This window comes from Prionailurus viverrinus, chromosome E1 (genome assembly GCF_022837055.1).
Source record: "Prionailurus viverrinus isolate Anna chromosome E1, UM_Priviv_1.0, whole genome shotgun sequence".
Taxonomy (NCBI): domain Eukaryota; kingdom Metazoa; phylum Chordata; class Mammalia; order Carnivora; family Felidae; genus Prionailurus; species Prionailurus viverrinus.
This window is the reverse complement of record NC_062574.1, coordinates 6,743,049-6,768,488: the sequence shown is the minus strand read 5'-3', so window position 1 is coordinate 6,768,488 and position 25,440 is coordinate 6,743,049. Positions and strand designations below refer to the sequence as shown.

At 46.8% G+C, this 25,440-nt stretch overlaps 1 protein-coding gene across 4 annotated transcripts in view; it reads right to left on the bottom strand.

Annotated features, from left to right (window-relative positions):
- Nucleotides 1-430: 430 nt before the first annotated feature.
- MYOCD (myocardin) overlaps nucleotides 431-25,440 on the bottom strand; it is a 110,077-nt gene continuing 85,067 nt past the window's right edge. For all 4 annotated transcript variants that reach the window (XM_047833764.1, XM_047833765.1, XM_047833766.1 and 1 more), the window contains 6 exons: nucleotides 23,715-23,868; nucleotides 11,849-12,733; nucleotides 9,762-9,905; nucleotides 6,874-7,002; nucleotides 3,545-3,602; nucleotides 431-1,333 (listed from right to left, as the gene is read on the bottom strand). In XM_047833764.1, coding sequence (XP_047689720.1) covers nucleotides 780-1,333; nucleotides 3,545-3,602; nucleotides 6,874-7,002; nucleotides 9,762-9,905; nucleotides 11,849-12,733; nucleotides 23,715-23,868 — 1,924 coding nt within the window. In that variant the 3' untranslated portion in view covers nucleotides 431-779. The remainder of the gene's footprint in view (nucleotides 1,334-3,544; nucleotides 3,603-6,873; nucleotides 7,003-9,761; nucleotides 9,906-11,848; nucleotides 12,734-23,714; nucleotides 23,869-25,440) is intronic.

Genomic DNA, 25,440 nt, shown 5'->3' with positions numbered 1-25,440 from the left:
TGGTTGAGAAAGAGGGAAATTCTGGGTGGACCAAACATAGGTTCATTGTTATCAGTGACCACATGGAATCCTGGGTCCAGAATTGGAACCACCCCAATGGGGCAGCTTTGTGGCCAAGAGACACCAAGTTGATTCTACTTCCTTGGGAATGGGTTGGCTCTGTCCCTCTATTCTATCTCCAGCAGCCAACTGAAGTCGGGCCTGACTTCTATTTGGAAAGACAGGGAAGGGGGTGCTGAAACACAGCCTCCACCACTGAGTGAATCTTCCAGAAACTTTGATGGTTATGCTATACTCCCTGTACTCCAAAAGAGTTACATTTCCTTTCCACAGTATAAATTCACGAGAAAAGCATACGAAGCGCGATCACGCCCAAACAATGCCTGAGAAAAATTATGGGCTACAAAAACTCTGGTGTTTGAAAAGGCAGTGAAAGAATTTTAGGTTTTTTTTTTTTTTTGGCATTCTTGATCTCAGAAATCACATATCTGAGTGCACAGCTGAAATCATGAACAGTTACTGCACGTTGGTAAATATTACATTTTACATAGATCTAAAGACTCCTATTCGCTCTCATTGACTGTCACAGAAGTCTCCATCGTGTCTTTTTAATTTTCTCCTTCTCCCCTCCTCCTCCTCCTACTCCTCCTCCTCCTCCTCCTCCTCCTTCTCCTCGCCTACCTCTTCCTCCTTTTGGATGATAGGAGCGTTTTTGGTTGTGTGATTTTCCCCATGGCATCCCCATGGGTCTGCCTAAGCACCTCTTCATCAGACATTATCTACCACTGCTGTAAATGAAGGTCCATGGGGGAATTCAAGTTGAGATCCGTGACGTCCAAGAAATCAATGTTAAAGATGCTGGGGCCGCTGGGGCCCAGGGAGCTGAAGCTTGGTGTAGAACTGGGTGGAGTAAGGTCCAGCCACTCCATGGTTTCCCAAGGAGATTCGGTGAAGCTTAGCCGCAGCCCACTGCTGTCTGCAGAGGAAGGTGAAAACTGAGTCTGCATCGGGGAGAGGGGGCCTGGCAAGATCTCGTGCGCGCTGAAGAGGTCTTCTGCTGCCTTCCCGGAGAATCCATCTATTATCCCGTCAAAAGGAGGCTCTTCGTGCCCGATTTTTAGAAGGGCCACATCGCTCACCTTCCCCAAGGGGCTCTGGGAATTTAATAAGACTTCAAGGTGCTCATCACTGTCGGTACCATAGTGATCGAAGGAGAGTTGGCCTCCTGAAGATGAGGGTTTGGAGAGGGTGGTGTTAGGGCTTCGGGAAGACCCAGCTATCTTGGGGACTTTTTGAAGACATGAATGATCCTCCCTAGCATCAGCTGGCATTTCTGTTGGCAAAACACAATGGGGATTGTTACACTACTACCAATGGAGATGCTACACAGCGGGGATCTTTATTTTTATTTAAAAAATTTTTTTCAACGTTTGTTTACTTTTAAGAGACAGAGCATGAGCAGGGGAGGGGCAGAGAGAGAGAGGGAGACACAGACTCCAAAGCAGGCTCCAGGCTCCGAGCTGTCAGCACAGAGCCTGACATGGGGCTCAAACCCATGAACCGTGAGATCATGACCTGAGCCGAGTTGGATGCTTAATTGACTGTGCCACCCAGATGCCCTGACAGTGTGTGTTTTAGATTTGGAGGTAGAAAGTCAAGAGTGGAGTCAAGGGCCATCTCTAGCTTTTTGACCTGTTTTGACCCGTTGGCTCCAAGATAAATATTAAGGAAGGAACAGGTCCTGGTGATTAAGATAATTAACTTATTTTAGGTCACATAGAAGGACTCCATCTTGGTTTTAAGAGCTGGATAGACTTAAAGTACTTTTTATTTTATTTTTTAGAGAGAACATGCAAACGGGGTGGGGGCTCAGAGGGAGAGAGAGAATCTCAAACAGGCTCCATGATCAACTTGGAGCCTGACACAGGGCTCGATCCCACAATCATGACCTGAGCCAAAATCAAGAGTTGGATGCTCAACCGACTGAGCCACCCAGGTGCCCCTAAAGTACATTTAAAAAATTATTTTTTAATGTTTATTCATCCTTGAGAGACAGAGAGGCAAGCACGAGTGGGGGAGGGGAAGAGAGACAGGGAGACACAGAATCCGAAGCAGGCTCCACGAACCATAAGATCATGACCTAAACCGAAGTCGGATGCTTAACCGACTAAGCCACTCAGGCCCCATATATGCTCAGTCCCCTTGCCCCATATTCCCTTGGCAAAACTCCACACCTGAATGAATCTTGGTTGCAAGAGAAAAATGACACAACAGAGCTGGCTGGTCTCACTTTAGATTCAAGGTGACCAGCCTACAGCTGGCACTCAATACAGCGTAGCAATCCCACTGTGTTTCTCTAGGAAACTCCATTCATTTGTGATTGATTCATGATTGCTCCTCTGTGCTTGAATCTCCCGTGCTCCCCTCCTGCACCCTCCCCTTTGTTGACTGGGCCATACACTTCCTTAAAAATATATGGGTGGGGGCGCCTGGGTGGTTCAATCAATTAAACGTCTGACTCTGGCTCATGGTCTCATGGTTTGTGGGTTCGAGCCCCGTGTCAGGCTCTGTGCTGACAGTGCAGAGCCTGCTTGGGATTCTCTCTTTCCCGCTCTCTCTGCTCTCCCCCAAAATAAATAAATAAAAGAAATATGGGGGGGGGTGTCTGATAGTCCCTCTTATCTTTCCATCACAAAAGTTATAAAGATACAGACTCCTGTGACCATCTGTTCCTTCTTACTCTTGCTACACACAATGGAGAAACTGCCTGTTCACTCTCCTGTTTTCCATCTCCCTTACCAGACTGCGAGCTCCATAAAGGTAGTCTTTGGTGCAGCATTGAGCCAGTAAATGCCTGCCTACTCCTTCTCAGAAACTTTATTATTTTTTATGGTTATTTTGAGAGAGAGAGAGGCAGAGAGAGAAGGAGAAACAGAATTCCAAGAATCCTAAGTATCCACACTGAGCCTGGAGTCCGATGAGGGGCTCAATCTCACGACCAACCATGAAGTCACGACCTGAACCGAAATCAAGAGTCGGACGCTTAACCGACTGAGCCACCCAGGCGCCCCCATTTTTAAAAGCTAATAAATGAGTCACTGCAAAGGAACCCAAAAGAACACGTTGATCATTTTTTTGGTGTTGTTGCAAGTGTGCATGATGTCTGCACCTGAACAGACCATCCAGTGGGAGATCGCTGATTGAATTTCATTTTGAGGACGTGGCACAAAACTTGCTTTATCTGCTCTCTTGTTATAGGGAGACTGGGATTAGAAGAGCCAAGAGAAATGGAGTCATAAGGCAAAACACTTAGGGAAGTAGGGTAAATAGGGTCAAATGATTGGTGAGCAAGTTCTTTGAGCAGGGGGACAAATCATCCATTGTGCCTTCTTTCCCCCACTCCAGCGTGGATGGAGAGCTCCCACGCAGAGATATTCTACCCATCCATGGCTTTTGGTGAGCATCCGACCTTGGTCCTGAGGGTCCACTGTCTAGAGCACATGCAGGTACTGGGCGTTCCAATGGGCAAGATGGGCAGTCTTACCTCCACTTTCAATGAGGACATCCAGGAGATCATCTATCTGCTGACTCCGAGTCACTTGCTGTTGCAAATTAAGAAGAGAACGGAGAGGTTAGAAGGCTGGCTCCCTCTTCTGTGGGAAACCATTAGGCACAGGACTACAGGTTTTTGAACTAGGTTTGGTTAGGGTATTTTTTTCCCCCTCAAATTGTGATAAAAATACACACAACACAAAATTTACCATCTTCATCGTTTTTTCAAGCAGACAGTCCAGTGACATTGCATACCTTACAGTCACATTATTTATTTATTTCCTTTATTTATTTTTGAGAGAAAGAGACAGAGCATGAGTGGTAGAGGGGCAGAGAGAGAGAGAGAGAGAGAGAAAGAGAATCCGAAAGAGGCTCCAGGCTCCGAGCTGTCAGCACAGAGCATGATGCGGGGCTTGAACTCACAAACTGCGAGATCACGACCTGAGCCGAAGTCAGACGCGTAACCAACCAAGCCACCCAGGTGCCTCTACAGTCACGTTATTGTGCCACCTTCACCCCCATCCATCTCTAGAACTTTTCATCTTCCCAAACTGGAACTGTCCCCATTCAGCACGAGCTCCCCATTCTCCTCCCCATAGCCCCTGACAACTTCGGTTCTGCTTTCTGTTCCTAGGAATCTGCATCCTGTTCCTAGGAATCTCACAACTCTAGATCCCTCTTATAAGTGGATTCACACAGTATATTTCCTTTGGTTACTGGTTTACTTCGCTGAGCATAATGTCCTCTGGGCTCATCCGTGTTGCAATACCTGTCAGAATCCCTTTCCTTGTTAGGCCTGACTAGCATTAATTCTGTGTGTTCACTGCATTTTGGATAACCACTCATCTGTCAGCAGACTAACGGGATGCTTCCACCATTTGTGAATGAAAGCGGCCATGAGCAAGACGGTAACCGACTGTGCGACTGAAGCTCAAGGTTAACTTCAGACAGGAAAAGGACTGAATGAAACAATTGACTACAACAAGAGAAGGGGACAAGAAGGCAGAGAGCTCCCAGCAGCATCCCTCAGAGCGTGTCCGGTCCTTTGAGAGGCCTCCGTTCCAGGAGCGAGGCATCTTAATCCACAGATAGTATACCCATTTTTGGCCACTCTGAAGTGACTTGGATTTGCTTCCTGTTTGGGTGCTGTGGTTGTGGCCCAAGAACGTGGCTCATACTTTCCTAGGGCATCATCGCAATAGCTTGTGGAACCCATTGACACATGTAGTGTCCGCACCCCTTCCCTATGGTTCATCTGAATGATTCGGTAGAGTCTTGTTGATGGAAGTCCACTTTGCTTGACCATTTTCTTTTCTCTGGAAGCCGTAAAGGATCAGTTGGTGCTTACAGATACCAGGGGTAGGTAGGAAATGGGGGGAAGAGAGACACATACGTATCCCACTCCCCTGAGAGCCCACTCTGAAATAAACAGAGGCATCAGTAATCAACACGGATGGGAGCCCTGCTCAAAGAATGAATCGTTTGCCAGTCCAGGAGGCATGAGGTGTCCACAGGGTCTGACAGGTAATGTAAAAGAGCCCAATATAGAACAAGAAAGAAGGGACAAAATGCAGGAACCATGCTGTGGTTCAAAGACGCAGCGGATACTTTGTTTCAGGCGACTGTCCTCTGGCAGAGACGTGGCTCCACCATTGTTAGATCCTCTCATTTTTCCGAAGTGAGAAAGCCCACTTTTTGCATAAAATCTCCTGACATTTAAAAATACTCTTGCAGCCAAGTGAGACTCAACTACAAGCCGATTTGGCTCTGTGGGACACCAGCATGCGGCAGCTGACGTAGACCGTCCTTGCTAGGTTGGGCACATACAAAGGGCCATCTGATACTTGATCCAGGCTCAAACCATTTGAAATGTGAGATCATTTAGTGCTTCTCTCTCTCTCTCTCTCTCTCTCTCTCTCTCTCTCTCTCTCTTTCTCTCTCTTTTTGGTTTATACTTTTTATTTGGATAATTTCCCAACATAAATGACGGTAGAGTATACGACAGTCATCAATACTTTGCCAAGATCATTGGATTTTGAAACTAAGAAGAAACTCACAAAGTATCAGCCTGGCAACTGCTCTCAAATATTTGAGTAGCTATCCTGTGCCCAGACAATGTGGTCGGTGATACACTCTAGAGAACCCTTACAAAGTAGATAGGGACCCTATTTCACATAAGGGAAGTTGAGAACTTGTCCAACCTTAGTGGCAGTGACAGATGGCTGTTGGCAGTACCAAGTCCAGGCACCTGGTGTTGGTACTAAGCCAGCCCAGCCTCTTCTCTGTCAGCCTTCTATATACAGTCAAACCTTGGTTTGCGAGCACAATTTGTTCTGGAAACATGCTTGTCATCCAAAGCACTTGTAATACCAAAGCGAATTTCCCCACAAGAAATGATGGAAACTCAGACGATTTGTCCCACAACCCAAAAATATTCATGTAAAAATGGTTACAATACTGTAATATAATACAAAATAATAAAAAGAATATAAATATAAAGGAAAAATAAACAAATTCACCTGCACTTACTTTCAAAACCTTCGTGGCTGGTGTGAGGGAGACGAGAGAGAGGAGGGTTACTGCGTAGGACGACTTTCACTATCACTAATGGAAGTTGACTACAGTACGGTTTTAATAAACTCTTGTCTTATACTGTATTTAGTGTAATTGGCCATAAGGCAGCAGAGGAAAGGGTCTCTATCTGCAGGCAGCCCAACCTAGAATGGAGCAAAGCATTCCTAAGCTCACTCTTGGATGGAAAACCAAAAGACTGTCCATAGGTGCTTGGAAGTGACAAAAAATACACTAATGCCAGTTGTGGGCACCTTCCAACGTTCTGGAAAATCACTTTCTGCCAAACACTGTGAACTGAGACAAAGCATCCGAGCATGGGAGATCATCACCCACAATCCCGCAGAGAGAGAGAGAGACAGAGACAGGGAGAGAGAGAGAGAGGGAGAGGGAGAGGGAGAGGGAGAGAGAGAGAGAGAGAGAGAGAAGAACCATTGGCTCAGTTGTGATCATGTGACGTTCAGCATCACATACTAGGATTGCAAGACATGGCTCGTTTATCAAGTTAAAATTTATTAGCCATGTTTGCTCGTCTTGTGGAACACTCGCAGGGCAAGTTACTTGCGATCCAAGGTTTTACTGTACATGCACTACCTTTCTACAAGTAGCATCTAGAAACTCTGCCCATCCTGGTAGGGGGGGCACCAATGCACTCAGTGTCGGCACCTAAGACTGCCCGAAGTTGAATAATGAGAAACAACGCCCATTTAGGCAACCTGTTTCTCTACAGAGAACAAAACCTGTAGTTACCTGCTTTACTGCATCTTCGTACGATGGAGGCTGTGTTATCTCTGGAACTGCTGATGTTGGCTTGGAAAAAGGAGGGGAAGGAATTGAAAACTTTGGCCCTGTCTTGTCAGAAGAGTGCAGACCAGCCATCTGTGGGAGTAAGATGCAGAAAAAGATAAGTCAACTCAAGGGTCAGAGATGGGACTGCTTCGCACTTTCAACAATAGCCAAATTAAGGAAAGAGCCTAAATGTCCATCAACTGACGAACGGATAAAGAAGATGTGGTTTCTGTATACAATGGAATATTACTCGGTGATGAGAAAGAATGAAATCCTGCCATTTGCAGCAACGTGGATGGAACTGGAGGGTATTAGGCTGAGTGAAATAAGTCAGTCAGAGGAAGATACTGTGTGTTTTCACTCATGTGTGGAACTTGAGAAACTTAACAGAAGACCATGGGGGAAGGGAAGGAGGGAAAAATGGTTACAGCGAGAGAGGGAGGCAAACCATAAGAGACTCTTAAATACAGAGAACAAACTGAGGGTTGATGGCAGGGGGATGCAGGGGAGAGGGGAGAATAGGTGATGGGCATTGAGGAGGGCACTTGTTGGGATGAGCACTGGCTGTTGAATGTAAGCGATGAATCACAGGAATCTACCCCCTGAATCAAAAGCACACTGTCTACACTGTATGTTAGCCAAGTTGGCAATAAATTCTATTAAGATAACAATAATATGAAAAAAATACAGCTTTTAAACTTCTGAAAAAAAGAAGAAATGGGACTGCTTCTGTTTTATAAACTCCAAGCTAAATTTTGGGAAAGAATTGATTTGAGTGGAAAAAAAGAGCCAAGGCTTAGAAAACAACCCCAGTGTATTAATAGTACATATGACCGTGGACATATTGCTGGAGACATGATACGATGGGAACCTTGCAGATTCTTCTTTTCCATTTTTTTAAATGTTTATCCATTTTTGAGAGACAGAAAGACAGAGTGTAAGTGGGGAAGGGGCAGAGAGAGAAGGAGACACAGAATCCGAAGCAGGCTCCAGGCTCTGAGCTGTCAGAACAGAGCCCGATGTGGGGCTCGAACCCACAAACTGTGAGATCATGACCTGAGCCTTGATCTTAGTCGGAGGCTTAAATGAGTCACCCAGGAGCCCAACAGATTCTTTTCCCCCTCTAGAGTGAACCACCTTTGGTTAGGAGCATAGGAAATAAAGTAAGAGTCCAGTCCAACAGGAAGAAGTCACCCAGGAATTCCCAGAGTACTTTACCCCCTCAGGACATTTCATTCCTAACTGGTGCATTTGCAGAGAGGTGGAGACATTGTTGGGGTAGCTCTTCAGGGACCAGCCTTGTGTATTGTGAGCTCCATGTTCTATGGAGTGCCTGGGCCATTTCAGGGTCTCTGTCTCCAAAGGACGCCCTGTCCATACTTGTAGCAGGTAGCACTTCTGTATGGTGGCCATCTTGTTGGCCTCCTTATTACCTCTTCCTTAGTCCTTGGGACTTCCCATATCCTGGTTCTCTCACATCCCTGATTTCCACCTGCTGGTATGTACCATCTCTGCCTTTTTCCACCGAGATATTGCACTGTGATTCGAATTCTCTGCACCTTTCTAGACCTTTCCACAGATCACATACCTTCCTCTTTCTCAAGCACTGTTTTCCCGCATGCCTCTATTCCAATCTTCAACTCCATGGAAACTGATTTGTCTGCCATGTTGTTTCGCAAACATACCGTGCTCATTTTAGTCCTCATGATTTCTAGAATGACCCCAGGAAATGGCTCCCTGGAACACCCTAATTTATATCTGTACATCCATTTCACTCTCTTCCAAGTGGATTTGTTTTTATCGAAATGTCATTTATGTCTGCCTTTTGTGAAATTTTTATTTTATTATAATTTGTTTTTAATTTTTATTTTATTTTATTTATTTATTTTTTAATTTTTTTTTCAACGTTTATCTATTTTTGGGACAGAGAGAGACAGAGCCCGAACGGGGGAGGGGCAGAGAGAGAGGGAGACACAGAATCCGAAACAGGCTCCAGGCTCCGAGCCATCAGCCCAGAGCCCGACGCGGGGCTCGAACTCACGGACCGCGAGATCGTGACCTGGCTGAAGTCGGATGCTTAACCGACTGCGCCACCCAGGCGCCCCTTGTTTTTAATTTTTAAATGTTTATTTTTGAGAGGAGGGGGTAGGGGCAGAGAGAGGGAGACACGGAATCGGAAGCAGGCTCCAGGCTCTGAGCTGTCACCACAGAGCCTGACACGGGGCTCCAACTCACTGACCGTGAGATCATGACCTGAGCCGAAGTCGGACATTTAACCAACTGAGCCACCCAGGAGCTCCTCTATTATATTTTTTTAATGTTTTATTTAGTTGTGAGAGAGGGGAAAGCATGTGGCAGGGAGGGGCAGAGAGAGAGGGGGACAGAGGATCTGAAGCAGGCTCCATGCAGACAGCAGAGAGCCCAATATGGGGCTTGAACTGACAAACTGTGAGATCATGACCTGAGCCGAAGTTGGAGGCTTAACAATGGAGTCAACCAGGCACCCCTACCCCAATTTTTTTTAGATATTTAAATTTTTTTTAATTGGGAGAGAGAGAGAGAGAGAGAGAGAGAGAGAGAGAGAGAGAGAGAGAGAGAAAACACACAAGTAGGGAGAAGGGAAAAGAGAGAGAGAGAATCCCAGGCCCCATGCCCAGTGTGGAGCCCGACCTTACAGAGCCTGGGTTCTATCTCACAGTCATGAGACCATGACCTGAGCAGAAATGAAGAGTTAGATGCTTAACTCACTGAGCCACCCCATTTATTTCTGCCTTTGAGCCTCATCATTTGGAGGACGAGGCCACAGAAGAGGGAAGAGGCAAAGTTTAGACCTTTGTCCAGGTGCCTACCTTTTGCTGGACACCTGGGCTTTTGGGACAAGGATTGCCCCCAGCGCCATGATTGCTGTCTGCTTGGGTTCCAGAGAAAGGGGGGTGGAGGCTGGAAGGCTGGGGAGAGAAGCTTGGAGGATGGCCCTCATGTGCCCCTGAGTTCTGAAAGGAAGAAGCAATGAGTTCATTGGTCACCAGCAGCATACTGGACAGCATTTGCTGAGACTCCTGGTCCCTGCCCTGGTGTTTTAGCTTTTCAAACCTCCCTTAATCCCACGATCGATGTCTCAAATCTGGCTTTGTGCACATCACCTCCTGCTCAAAAACTTTCCATGCCTCCCCTGCATCCACCGTGTAGGGTCTCCACCCGAAGCCAGGTCAGGTACTATTTCTTTGAAAAGCCTGTATTCCAGTAACTGCCACGGACTTCCCTCTGTGTGCCCTGTGCATGGTACCTCCCTACCTTTTCCTACATGGAATGTTCTTTTCCCAAGTTTCCTTTTTCATTTAAAAAAATTTTTTAAGGTATTCATTCTCAAAAATGATTTTTTGAGAAAGAGAGAGACAGAGCGTGAGTGGCAGAGAAAGAGAGAGACACAGAATCCAAAGCAAGCTTCAGGCTCTGAGCTGTCAGCACAGAGCGCAATGCAGGGCTCGAACCCACGGACTGTGAGATCGTGACCTGAGCCAAAGTTGGACGCTTAACCGACTGAGCCACCCAGGCTCCCCCAACTTTCCTTTTTTAAGTCTACACTTCTCATTGAGTCCAACCCCTTTGCAAAAACTTTCCTGGACCTTTCTAGCCCTTCGTGACCAACCCGCTTCCCCCTGCCTTCCCCAGTGCTTTGTGCAGCATTTAACTGTGATAAGCCCAGATCAGGCATGTTATTCTATATTGTTCTTTATCTTTTTACCATGTAATATCGTGTAACTGTTCATATCCTCAAAGAGTGCTTTGTAAACCGTGGCAAAGAAAGGAAAAGGAATTAGAGCGCATGAGGTCATGGTGAAAATTAACGAGATTACTCAGACGCATGCTTGTTAACACTGGTCACCAACGTGAGTCTTCTTCCTGTTTCCTTTCTCACCGATTTCAGAACTTTTGATGATGTAAGTTTCTTTCTCAGGTAGACTTCGGTAGACTTCCCCCGTAATTCGTTAGCTTCACGGACAAGGAAAGTCTCTGATGATCGCCTTGGTCTAGTCTTTGAACTATTTCCTCCCGTAAGCTGTGTCTACAACTGCGTCTCATCCCGCTTTGGCCACACGGGCCTTCCTTCCGATTCTTGAACATTCCGCGCACTCCCCCACCTCACGGCCCTTAGGCTTGCTGTTTTTCCTTTGCCTGGAACACCTTCACCCCAAATAGTCACAAGGCTTTCTCCCTTACCTCCTTCAAAGATTTGCTCGAATGGTCCTGCACCTTTGACTTAAAGTTGCAAATCTGCAAATGTCCCACCATCCCAGCCTCCTTTTTCTCCACCTGATGCATCCTCTTCTACTATGTTGTGTAGTTTACCTGTTTATTTACTGTCTGTCTTCCCACGAGAGCAGGGATTTTTGTTTGGCTAGTTCAGACCAGAGACAGACCAGAACAGGGGCTGCAACCTGCTAGGTGGTCAGTAACTATTTGCCCTATGCAAGCCAATGCTTGCAACGAATAGTAAGGTCTGGTAGCTCCCCCCCTTTGGCTCTCTCGATGAATTGATTTGGCCCCCGCTAAGGCTCTATGCCGAGGAATCCTGACAACGGGGGTTGTGGCAATCTGGCCCACCACCTGCGTTTGTGAATAAAGTTTTATTGGAACACAGCCACATGCACTCACTTGCAGATGTCTGAGTTCACGCCACAAGGGTCCCGTTGAGACCAACATGGCCCAGAGAAGCCAAAACACTCGCTACCTAGCCCTCTGGAAGGCAATTTTGCCAACCTCCGTTTCAGAGAAGGGAGTCCGGTCCACCCTGAAGGCTTGGGGACGGTGGCAGAGTCCAGAAGTTGCTTTTGGTCAACCCTTCCCACCGAAACTTGCAAAGTCAGCTTTTTAGCCTTGCCAAGCCACACCCCACTTCCAGAAAGCTGTTTGCACCGGGCCCAGGCGTTCTTACCTGTGCCGCGCATGCCTGGCTGCCCACAGGTGAGGAGACCCTGTGACCCTCTCCTTGCGTGCCCCCCGACGAAGAGGGAAGGAAGTAATGGCTGTTGGGGGACGGGGGCAAGCTGATGTGCTGGGGGCTTTGGACGGCCCCCAGCGGGGAGTGCTGAGGGGAGCACTGGGGGCTGAGAAACGTGGAGGGGAGGGCGTCGGGGCGGCCCGGGGCCTCGGAGGCGCAGGGAGCAGGGCCCGGTCTCTTCCCGGGTCTCGGCTGGGGCGCAAACGGACAGCTGGGGACGGCGTCCTCCTGCTTGACCGGCACGGCCAGGAAGGGGGGCGGCCTCTCGGGCCCGAGGCCCCTCTTCTGCTTCTGCAGCTGCATTCGCAACTGCTCTACGTGCCGCTGCTCCTGCTGTAGCTTCCAGGTGAGCTCGTTGATCACCTTCTGCTTCTCCACCAGCATCTTGTCCTTCTCCGAGTCCGGCGCGTCCAGCTCGGGGGCTGGGGGGCCCGCGCCCAGGCCGCCCAGTGGGCTCTCCTCGGCGCACGCGGGGGCCGGGGACGGGTGCAGGCAGAGGGACGGGGACGCGTCGTTGAAGGTGTCCGGCAGGGACCCCGCGGCCGACAGGTCGGAGGAGGCGGGCGAGATTGGGGGGCTTGAGCTGGTGCTGCCGAAGTGGTACAAGCCGTTGGGTAAGGCGCTGGCGGGCGGGGAGGGCTGGTAGCCGGGCAGCGCGCTGCTGGGCGTCACGGGGAAGGTGACCGTCGTGATGTCACCGAAGCTGGGCACAGGGGTCCCCGAACAGTCCTGGAAGGGCCGCAGCCGGTCCATGAGCGCCGTCTTGGTCCCAGACACTGGCAGGCCCCGGAGGCGAAGCTGCTGTCTCAACTCGGACACCTGCAGGGAGACCAGGGCGTGGTGAGTGAGCTGTTGAGGGACAGTGACTTATTTATTTTTAATTTCTTATTACATTAGGTTTTGTTTTGAAAAATTTTTTTAACGTTTTATTTATTTTCAAGAGAGACAGAGACAGAATGCGAGCGGGGGAGGCGGAGAGGGAGGGAGACACAGAATCCGAAGCAGGCTGCAGGCTCTGAGCCATCAGCACAGAGCCCGATGCAGGGCTGGAACTCACGAACTGTGAGATCGTGAGCTGAGCTGAAGTCGGAGGCTTAACCTTCAGAGCCACCCAGGCGCCCCTTATTACATTAGCTTTATTTAAAAAAAAAAATTTTTTTTTTTCAACGTTTATTTATTTTTGGGACAGAGAGAGACAGAGCACGAACGGGGGAGGGGCAGAGAGAGAGGGAGACACAGAATCGGAAACAGGCTCCAGGCTCCGAGCCCAGAGCCTGACGCGGGGCTCGAACTCCCGGACCGCGAGATCGTGACCTGGCTGAAGTCAGACGCTTAACCGACTGCGCTACCCAGGCGCCCCATTAGCTTTAAATTAGCATCCCAGGATGCTCGAAATGCAGAGCTCACATGAACCATAGGGGTCACCTACTCTATTAGCCTCCAAGCCCCAGCCTGGTCCTTGTCCCCATTTTGTAGATGAGAAAACTGATCTCTGCCTGGGTTTGGCCATCAGCCGGCAACCCATCATCCCAAAGCAGGTGGGGACTCCTGGTCTTCTGCTCCTAGGTGAGTGCACTCTCTCTACCAGGCTCTCTCTGTCCCTAGTGCTCCAACCCGAGCACGTGCCTGAACCACTGGTCCTCAGACTACAGCACAGACACCCCGGCCCCGGCCTTGAGTTTCTGCTTCAGTGGCGCTGGGGTGGGGGTGAAGGGCTGAGAATGTGTATTTTTTTAATTAATTACTTTTTACTTTTATATTTTTAAGTTATTTATTTTGAGGTGGGGGGGGCAGAGAGAGAAGGAAAGAGAGACAGAATCCCAAGCAGGCTCCCAACTGCTAGCACTGAGTCCAATGGGGGCTGGAACTCACCAGCTGTGAGATCATGAGTCAAGTCAAGAGTCTGATGCTTAACCAACTAACCCACCCTCAGGCGCCCCTGCACTTTTTTTTTTTTTAAGTAGGCTCCACTCCCAGTGAGGGACCCATTTCGGGGCTGGGACTCATGACCCTGAGATCAAGACCTGAGCTGAGATCAAGAGTCAGAAGCCTAACTGGCTGAGCCACACGGGTGCCCCAAGAATGTGCATTTAAAAAAATTTTTTTTTAACATTTATTTATTATTGAGAGACAGAGCGTGAACAGGGGAGGGGCGGAGAGAGAGGGAGACACAGAATCCGAAGCAGGCTCCAGGCTCCGAGCTGTCAGCACAGAGCCAGACGTGGGGCTTGAACTCACAAACTGCGAGATCATGACCTGAGCTGAAGTTGGACACTTAACCAGCTGAGCCACCCAGGCACCCCGAGAATGTGCATTTTTAACGGGTTCCCAGGGGATGCTGATATCACTGGTCCCTGGACCAGTTTTTGAGATCCATGGTTCTACATGAACACTTTTGTCCTAATTTTAGTAACTGGCTGGATATACTGAGACAGACAGTATGTACGGGGAAAAGAACATAGATTCAAATCCTGACCTTGCCTCTTACCAGCTCAGTGATCACTCCGTGCCTTGGTTCCCTTTCTATAAAATGGAGAGAATCATACCTTATGTGGTTTTGTGAGGCTTATATGGCTGAAAATTTGTAAAGTGCTTGGAATAGTGTCTCGCAAATGGTAACTGTGGTGTAAGCGTTTGCTATTATTATTATGTGGATTCACATCTATTTCATCCTTGCATTTTTTATAATGTTCACAAATTATAAACTACAGATACCTAAAAATACAGGAACTAAATTAATGACGGTGCCTACAAATGATGGAATGTCTAAATCCCTTAAGACTGATGCTATATGTATTTGTTGACATACAATAATGAATAATTGTTTATGGTATATTATTAAGTGAAAAACAGTGTGAATTGCTGGATGAGAGAGACAGACAGACAGACAGAGTGTGAGTGGGCTAGGGGCAGAAAGAGAGGGAGACACAGAATCCGAAGCAGGCTCCAGGCTCTGAGCTGTCAGCACAGAGCCTGACGCAGGGCTTGAACCCACAAATGGTGTGATCATGACCTGAGCTGAAGTCGGACGCTTAACCAACTGAGCCACCGAGGTGTCTTTGTGTGTGTGTGTGTGCGTGTGTGTGTGTTTAAATTATGCTTGCAGGGGCGCCTGGGTGGCGCAGTCGGTTAAGCGTCCGACTTCAGCCAGGTCACGATCTCGCGGTCCGGGAGTTCGAGCCCCGCGTCAGGCTCTGGGCTGATGGCTCGGAGCCTGGAGCCTGCTTCCGATTCTGTGTCTCCCTCTCTCTCTGCCCCTCCCCCGTTCATGCTCTGTCTCTCTCTGTCCCAAAAATAAATAAACGTTGAAAAAAAATTAAAAAAAACAAAAAACAAAACTATGCTTGCAGATGAAAATATATGGCTAACGATAGCTCAAAATGTTAACAGTGGTTCTCCTTATCTCTAGCCCCTAAATATTTCACAAAAGATATTACTTTTGTAATTAAAACAGGAAACATTAAATATCTAAATGTTAATGCCATAAAACAGCTAGAAGACTATATAGGGAAGGGAAATACTCTTCTGATATTTTGTAGGGAAAGATCTTTTGAGCCTGAAAGCCAAGAAAGTGATCATAAAAATACTGACAGCAAAAATTAAAAACTCCAGGGCGCCTGGGTGGCTGGGTCAGTTGAGCGCCCCACTCTTGATTTCAGCTCAGGTCATGAACCCAGGGTTGTGGGATCGAGCTCCGTGTTGGGCTCTGTGTTGAGTGTGGAGCCTGCTTAAGATTCTTTCTCTTTCTCTCTCTCTCTCTCTCTCTCTCTCTCTCTGCCCCTCTCCTCTGCTCATGCTTTCAAATTAAAACAAACAAACAAACAAAAACTCCTATCAGTCAAAAACACCAAAAAGAAAATGCAAACGCAGATAGCAATCTCAGACAAAAAAAATTGCAGGGCAAATAATAAAATGTCAGTAAAGCTCAATGCACCAAATGTGCTTAATAACCCCCCACAAATAAACCAACACCCCAAAATGGGTCATGGACATACTCCAATGCTTCACAAACAAAAGATACATTTAAAAAAAAATTTAATGTTTATTTATTTAAAAAAAATTTTTTTTCAACGTTTATTTATTTTTGGGGCAGAGAGAGACAGAGCATGAACGGGCGAAGGGCAGAGAGAGAGGGAGACACAGAATCGGAAACAGGCTCCAGGCTCTGAGCCAGCTCAGAGCCCGACGCGGGGCTCGAACTCACAGACCGTGAGATCGTGACCTGGCTGAAGTCGGACGCTTAACCGACTGCGCCACCCAGGCGCCCCAATGTTTATTTATTTTTGACGGAGAAAGAGAGAGAGAAAGAGAGAGAGAGAAAACATGAGTGGGGGAGGGGCAGAGAGAGAGGGAGACACAGATCCCGAAGCAGGCTCCAGGCTCCGAGCTGTCAGCACAGAGCCCGACGCGGGGCTCGAACTCATGAACCGCAAGATCATGACCTGAGCCGAAATCAGGAGTCTGATGCTTAACTGACTGAGCCACCCAGGCACCCCTCAAATAAAAATGTTTTCAAAGAAAGCTCTTAAAACACCTTGCTCTTCCAATGTGGTCTTTGGACCAGCAGCACCAACAGCATCTGGGAACATGCTAGAAATGCAGAGGCTCAGGTCCCCTCCCCATAACCTACTGAATCAGGACCTATATTTTATCCAGAGCCCCAGGTGACTCAGTGTGCACATTGATGTTTGGTAAATGCTGCCTTAGCGCACTGCTTCTGGCGGTAGATTGGTACACACATTCGGGATGGTTTAGTGTTGGTCCGGCTGTAGTTCATGGACGTGAGACACGCAAAAACCTTCCATGCTGTTCTGCCATCTTGGCTCCTCCTCCAATTTTCTGGCACATTCAGTACAGACATCTCACAACATGAATTCTTTGGCAAGAACTTTAATGTTGATATGTTGTGGGGTTTTTTTTTTTTTAATGTTTATTCACCTTTGAGACAGAGAGACACAGAGAGAGAGGGAGACACAGAATGTGAAGCAGGCTCCAGGCTCAGAGCTGCCTGCACAGAGCCCGAGGTGGGGCTCGAACTCACAGACCGCGAGATCATGACCCGGGCTGAAGTGGGACGCTCAACTGACTGAGCCACTCAGCCGCCCCAAGAAATATTCATAGGTTTTGGTTCACGAATTCCACTCCCAGGTATTTAGCCTGGGGAGATAGATAAATTAATAAATGTATGTGCAAATTACATTTTTAATAGAAAAAATTTGGAAGCAAGTTAAGTGCTGCTATTAAAAATAAAAATGAGGGGCGCCTGGGTGGCTCAGTCAGTTGAGCGTCCGACTTCAGCTCAGGTCACGATCTCGCGGTCCGTGTGGCTTGAGCCCCGCGTCAGGCTCTGGGCTGATGGCTCAGAGCCTGGAGCCTGTTTCCGATTCTGTGTCTCCCTCTCTCTCTGCCCCTCCCCCGTTCATGCTCTGTCTCTCTCTGTCCCAAAAATAAATAAACGTTGAAAAAAAAAATTAAAAAAAAAATTAAATCAAAATTAAAATGTTAGTTGAATATTGAAAGTTATGAAAAAGGCTCATGGTACGTTACACAAAAAAACCATGCCAGAAATTCATGCTTTTACAGAATTACTTGACAACAGTAACTTTGAAAACAAAACATGTGCATATGCATTTGAAGTCTATAAGGAAATATGATCTGCAATGCTGTGAATCAATGATCTTTTTGGGAGGGGAGAGAGAGGGCACAAGGGAGTGAGGGGGAAAGAGACAGGGAGGAGGAAGAGGGAGGGAGGAAGGGACAGGGAGAGAGAGAGAAAAGCAGAGCTCACTGGAAGCAGGGCTTGAGCTCACCCAAAGTGGGGCTCGAACTCACGAACTATGAGATCATGACCTGAGCCAAAGCCACCCAGGCACCCCTCAATTATCTTTTAAAATGCTCTTTACTGGGGCGCCCGGGTGGCGCAGTCGGTTAAGCATCCGACTTCAGCCAGGTCACGATCTCGCGGTCCGGGAGTTCGAGCCCCGCGTCGGGCTCTGGGCTGATGGCTCAGAGCCTGGAGCCTGTTTCCGATTCTGTGTCTCCCTCTCTCTCTGCCCCTCCCCCGTTCATCCTCTGTCTCTCTCTGTCCCAAAAATAAATAAACGTTGAAAAAAAAAATTAAAATGCTCTTTACTTTTCCATACATTGTCACGCTTCAATAGTAAATATATTACCACCTTACAATCATTTAAAAGTTATTTTAAAAGGATCGCCACAACTCACACTACCACAGGCAAAAAATATACCTTCTCCTCTTCCTCTCTCTGGTATGGTTTTATCATTTTCTTTTAGATTTGCTGGTTTGAAAAAGTGCGAAATGGCAACCCATTATTGTTTTAACTTCGAGTTCCTTAAAATTAACGAGTTCTACATTTATTTTTAGGCTCTGTTCTGGCACTGAATATTTTAGACTACATCATTAAATAATGCAGCTCATATTCTGAAATAACATGAATACTTGTTGGGTTCAGTTTACTTTATGTTTCAGAATATTAGGCTGGGTGGGCTTGGTTTGGACAAAGGTTTGTACACACCTCTCTCCTACATTCACAGGTCTTTTATTCCCTGATAACTCTTTCAACCATGTAGTATGAAAAATTTCGAATATCCACAAAAGTTGATAAAATTTTAAATTATAATGAGCCGCATGTACCCATCAACCAGCTTCAACAATGATCAATTCATGTTCAGTCTGGGTTCAGTTAATCCCCAAACCATTTCCACATTTCCTGAATTACGTTGAAGCAAATCATATAATTTAATCTGTAAATATTTTGATATCTTTCTCTAAAAAATAAGTACATTACAAAAAACACACAGATAAAAGACCATTATGAGAACTAAAACGCACGAACAATTATTTCTTAAAATCGTTCATATTTTCCCAGTTTTTAAATTTCCCATTTCTCTCTCTCTCCCTGTCTGTCTCCCATGCTCTCTGGCTCTCCAGTTTGTTAGAAATAAGATGCAAAAAAAAATACACATACTGTGATGTTACCATGTATAACTCTTTTTTGAAGGTATAACTATTTTGAGAGAGAGAGAGAGAGAGAGAGAGAGAGAGAGAGAGAGCATGGGAAGGGCAGAGGAAGAGAGAAAATCCCAAGCAGGCTCCACACCATCAGCACAGAGCCCGACGCAAGGCTCGATCCCACAAACCATGAGATCATGACCTGAGCCAAAACCAAGAGTCAGACGCTTAACTGACTGAGCCACACAGGCGCCCCCATGTATAACTTTTTAATGAGAAGTCAAACTCTTTTCTCAATGCTTTTCCCCTTTTATTCCTATTCTGCAAAATGTGAATATTTTGGGAGAACATCCACCTTCGTTGCCTTATCTTTCTGATTGCCTGTTTTAAGGGTCACCTTTATTAATTCCTCTTACTTCTTCCTTTTCCAAGATATGATTACATCACCTGCTTCCTTTATTCCTCTTCTCCTTCCTTCCCTCCCACTCTTTCCATTTGCTCTCCCTTTCAGTCAGTCCTGTATTTCGAACTGACCCGCTATGCAAACAAATTCCAAATTTTTTTTTAATGTGTATTTATTTTTGAGAGAGTGAGAGCAAGAGCGAGCGAGAGAGAGGGAGAGAGAGAGAGAGAGCATGAGCAGGGGAGGGGCAGAGAGAGAGGGAGACACAGAATCCGAAGCAGCTTCTAGGCTCTGAGCTGTCAGCACAGAGCCCGATGCAGGGCTCAAACTCACGAACCATGAGATCATGACCCGAGCTGAAGTCAGATGCTTAACTGACTGAGCCTCGCAGGTGCCCCCCACTTGTGTTAATGTTTAGATTCCAAAATTTCTGTGCCTAGCCTGACAGCACAGTTGAGCTGAACTATGGCAGTGTGTTTCTAACTGCGTGGAAACTGGCTAGATATTTCCCCTCGCTTGTCCTGGTGGTACTCGTGACTCAGTTTCCCCCAACTGAATGCACTTGCCAACATCCCTTCAGATCAGATCCCCATTCTGCCCTCCCAATTTCTGCCCCTAGTGTCACACTCCCAGGTGGCACCTCTCCCCACACACCCAGTCGTCAAGTCAATTAAGGTTTCTCTGTCTGTCCCTCCCCTCATCTCAAATGACAATAGCAAAACCTCTGAAATCGCTCAATTAAAAACAGAACCATCCTATGATCCAGTAATCGCACTGAGTATTTATTCAAAAAACACAAAAATACCAGTTCAAAGGGATATATGTGCCCCTATGTTTATAGCAGCATTATTCACAATAGACAAATTATGGAAGCGGCCCAAGTGTCCAACGATAGATGAATGGATAAAGAAGAGGTGGTGTGTATATATATATATATATATACAGTGGAATATTATTCAGCTGTAAAAAAGAATGAAACTGTGCCGTTTGCAATGACGTGGATGGAGCCAGAGAGTACTATGCTAAGTGAAGTAAGTCCATCAGAGAAAGACAAATACCATTTGATTTCACTCATATGTGGCATTAGAAAGAAACAAACAAAAACAAAGGCAAAAAAAGAGAGACAGAGAGAGAGATACAAACGAAGACACAGATTCTTAACTATAGAGAACACACTGATGGTTCCCAGCAGGGAGGGGGGGGGCGGAAACGGGTGATGGGGATTTAGGAGTGTGCCTGTCGTGATGAGCGCTGGGTGATGTACAGAACTGCTGAGTCACTATATTGTACACCCGCAACTAATACTAACGCTGTGTGTTAACTATACTGGAATTTAAGATAAAATAACACTAAAAAGACAAAAACGTCACTCGCTTAAGGTCAGCCCCCCAGTTTTATCATCTACAAGCTGGTTAACTTGCATAGCATTCAGCCTGTGGGCTCTGGAAGCACAAGGCAAAGCCGTCAAATGACCACATGGAATTGGGATGGCTTCCACACGCGAGGGAGAAAATTCACGAAGATAAAAGATTCGCACGTCCACCTATGTTCTGATGGAACGCGTGTATTTCTCCCACTATTCTCACCTGTGCTATCAGGTTCGGTATTAGGTTTATCAACAATATCTTTCTCTTATACAGAAAACCACCGTATAGCACTCACGACACATAAATATCAACACTATCTAGGAGGAGGAGTGATGCATTATTCATTCAGCTTCTCTGAGGTCCTGATTTGTATGTTCACATTTAAAACGTATCTTGCACGGTGGAAAGTGGAAGCAAATCTATATAGGATGGCCGACTGATAGTTTACGCCAAAAAAAAAAAATGGTAGCTGCTACAGTCATCATTTCCTCGTACCCGTGCTAATTACTATAACTCTAACCAGCCAATCGTTCTGAGCACGTGCACATGGAGGAAGCCATCTCTGGGGGACTCTGCCAGATGGCACATCACATCTGGACTGTGCTTTGTCTGGGGCCAAGCCAACTCCAGATCTACCTGACCCAAGCTCCCATCCTAAGGTAAACTACTTTTTTTTTTTATTAAAAAAATTTTTTTTAAACGTTTATTCATTTTTGAGAGACAGAGAGAACGGAGTGTGAGCTGGGGAGGGGCAGAGAGAGAGGGAACCAGAATCCAGAGCAGACTCCAGGCTCTGAGCTGTCAGCACAGAGCCCGATGCGGGGCTCAAATTCACCTACCGCGAGATCATGACCTGAGCCGAAGTCGGACGCTCAACCGACGGAGCCACCCAGGCGCCCCTAAGGTAGACCACTTTTAAGAAAAATCATTTTTATTGTGGTTAAAGATGTACAGCATACATTTTTACCATTTAATCACCTTTAAGTATGAAGTTCAGTTGGGGTCGGTACACTCATGCTGTTGTGCAAATATCACCACTGTCTATCTCCAGAACTTTTTCCTCATCGCAAACAGAACCTATGTATCTGTTAGACACCAACTCCGCATACTCCTCTCCCCAGCCCCTGGTAGTCGCCATTGGACTTTCTGTCGCTATGAATTTGTCTTCTCCAGGCACCTGCTATAAAGCAGACTCATAGAAAAGTTGTCCCTTTGTGTCTGGCTTACTGCATTGAGTATATTGTTTCTAGGTGACAGGACCTACTTTTACCTCCATGGATTTATGATGTGGGGAGTGCAGGGTGGGTGGCCCACTGCCCGGTGGGGGGGGGAGGGGGCATTGTCACAAGCTTGGCATCCTCCTCCAGGTTTATGGATGCAAAATTAAAACAATCTCAGTGAAACCTAACCATTTTTTATTCCAAGTGGAAGAGACAGAGGAGCGATCGATATCAAGTGACTGGTGTTGGCCCTTGGCAGCCATAGAATTAATTTTCCTTCATTCGAAATAATCCCAACCCTACCTTTCCCCCAGAGCAGATAATGACCAAAGGCTGAGAATGGGGATGAGGGAGACAAACAGGGACTGAGAAAGACTGGTATGGTGAAGGCCCTGGGGACCTATAGGAATCTGATGTTTTGGGGAAAACTGATAAGGTCCTTGGGGGAGGGTAGAGAGTAACACAGGGGCAGAAACCAGGCGAACAGGTGTAACCACAGAAAATGGAGTGAGGCACTGGGGGGAGAAGGTGTGCTCACACATTACAGGAATCGAAGGCACTTCAACCACCTTCTTTAGTTCTTTTGCTAACACCGGATGGCTGAATATATATGAATATGCCCGTTCTGAGCACTGCTCTGAAACGCGCCAGGTTCAACTCAAAGCCCAAGGTCATCTGATCCTCTGTGACCTCCGTGAGGTCTGTGATCCGGAGCAAATGGCTTTCTCTCTCACACACACAGCACTTAACAAGTTGCTGTGATATTTCAGGGCAGAGGTTCTCAGATTTGGGGATTTCACAGAACTGTACATTGTTTTCAATTATGCAGTGGACATAGGGTTACCAACATTTCACCTTGTCAACTAAGACTAATATTCTTATTTAACAATACCCCTGCTTAATACAAAGAAACACCTACCTTCCATCCACTACTGTCACTGCTCCCTAAGAGAAAGGATCTTCAGCACTGAAAACATCGGGAGGAAATAAATACTTGGAATAAAGATCAATCAGGTGTGTTGAACACACTTAGATTTATGAAAAGCCCTTTACGTGATTCTTACTTTTTTCATTTCACCAGAGGCTGTAAAAGTTCATCATGGAATTGACCACTGGCTTAGAGCATTCGGGAAGCTCACGTCAATCTTACAGTTCCTCTCCGTGCGAAGCTCTAAGAGCATTCTGGAAGGTCACATCAGTCTTACAGCTATTCTCTGTGCTAAGCTCTGTCATGTATATAGGATTCCACTGGGTTCTCACAATAACTCATTTGTGCAAATAAGCAATCTAAGATGTAGAGAAATTAGGAAAGTAGCCCGAGGTTGCACAGGTCATTGTCTCACGCTTCATGAGTTGAGCCCTGCGTCGGGCTCTGTCCTGAGCGTGGAGCCTGCTTGGGATTCTCTCTCTCCCTCTCTCTCTCTGCCCCTCTTCCACTCATACTCTCTGTCTCTCTTTCAAAATACATAAATACATTTTAAAAATAAAATAAAATTCTGTCACTTACTTAAGTCTCCCCCATACATTCTCCCTTTCACTAGTTGACTCAAGAAATCAGTTGGTAAAAATGGTGTTAAAAATCTACTGATGTATTTGTTGGGGTGCCTGGCTGGCTCAGTCGGTGAAACATGAGACTCTTGATCTCAGGGTTGTGAGTTTGAACCCCACGCTTGGTGCAGAGATTAATAATAAAAGCTTAAAAAAATCTGTTGTATTTGTTGAGAGAGGGAGAAAGAAAAAGAGAGAAAAAGAAAGAAAGAGAAAAAAAGAAAGAGAAAGAGAGAGAGAGAGAGAAAAGAAAAGAAAAAAGAAAAGAAAAAAATCACACCAAATCCTCTACCTTCAGATCATCTAGGTTTGATGGGAGGGGGCCTGGTTTGAGAGAAGAGACACCAGTTTGTCCAGAAAAGCTGTTTTTGACAGGAGACAAAGGGGTATTGCTCAGTGGTGCTGAAGTGGAGTTTGGATTTCTGACCATCTGTTCGTTTGGTTCCCTGAAAAGCAAACAACAAAAAAGGGCCCTTAAAACATGGCCAGATACACATATGGGGGTGTGATACTGTGATGTACAATAAGAAATTACATATTTGGCCCTCTACCCTCTTTCGGGCACAGAGCTCCTAAAATCCTTAGAATTTCTAAGTGAGAAGAGCCCCAAAGGTGCCACTTGTTATGTTAAGGAGGCGACTTTGTGAAAGCCCCTGGGTCACCGAAGGGTGGGGGCCGACTGCCTGAGAACCAACCCTACGGTTTGTGGTTGGAATTTTAGTCCCACCCCCAGAACTCTGAGGAGACAAGATGGGGGCTCGAGGTCAAGCCATTCACCAATGGCCAATGATTTAATCAGTCATGCCTGTAATGAAGACTCTATAAAACCTAAAAGAATGGTGTTCAGAGAGCATCCACGTTGGCGAACACGTGGAGAACGAGGGGGAGTGGAGGGGGCAGGAAGTTCCTCACCCTCTCCCACATCCCTTGGCTTGGGCATCTCTTCATTCTGGCTGCTTCTGAGTTCTATCCTTTTACAATAAGCCAATGATCTAGTAAATAAGCTGTTTCTCTGATTTCTGTGAGCCACTCCAACAAATTAATCGAACCCAAGGAGGAAGTCATGGAAGCCTCTGAGCTATTGCCGGGTCAACCAGAAGCCCAGGTCACAACTTCTAGACTTGCAATTGGTATCTGAAGCGGGGGGAGGAGGCTGGGAAGTCTTGTAGAACTGAGCCCTTAACCTGTGGGATCTGATGCCATGTTTAGGTAGACAGTGCCAGAATTGAGTGGAACGGTCGGAGCTTGGCGATGTGGGGAAAGCCTCCCCAGCACATTGGAACTGGGTGGCCAGAACCCTGATTGGGAAACTTGCATTGAGATCAGGTCACAAGCTAATTGCCGGCAAGGATCGGGCAACTAATAAATCGGCAGAAGAGGCTGGGTGAGGAAGACAAGAGTACAGGCTCCATGACACGTGGCAAGTGAGCTCCAGCTGAGTTCTGGGGAGACAGGAGGGAGTGGTAGAGACTTTGGCCGAGGGGAGAGGACGTGTCCACCTATGGTTGAGCAGGTGCACTGTCCCGTGGGGGCACCATCATGCCTTGTAGAGCATGACTGTATTCAGCACTCAGCATCATTGCCAACCTGATCGGACGCTGAACAGAGACAGGTGAGGGAACCTATGTCCCACCTGTAGAGTTGAAAGGGATGCCCATTTAAACGGTGACCCACAGTGAGGTCACACGCCCCCATCAGGGTCCAGGAGTCAATCTTCGGGGGCTGTTACTGAGTCGCTCAGCGCTGTTGTTTCCTAAAGCATAAGGGCTGAGTGAATTCAACCAACCGTTCTTATGGGGGCACCTGGGTGGCTCAGTCTCTTAAGCGTCGACTCTCGGTTTTGGCTCAGGTCACGATCTCGTGATCGTCAGTTTGAGCCCCATGTCGGGCTCTGCGCTGACAGCGTGGAGCCTGCTTGGGATCCTCTCTCTCTCTCTCTCTCTCTCTCTTTCCTCTCTGCCCCTCCTCTGCTCTCTCTTTCTCAAAAATAAATGGATAAGCGTAAAAAAAATCAATTA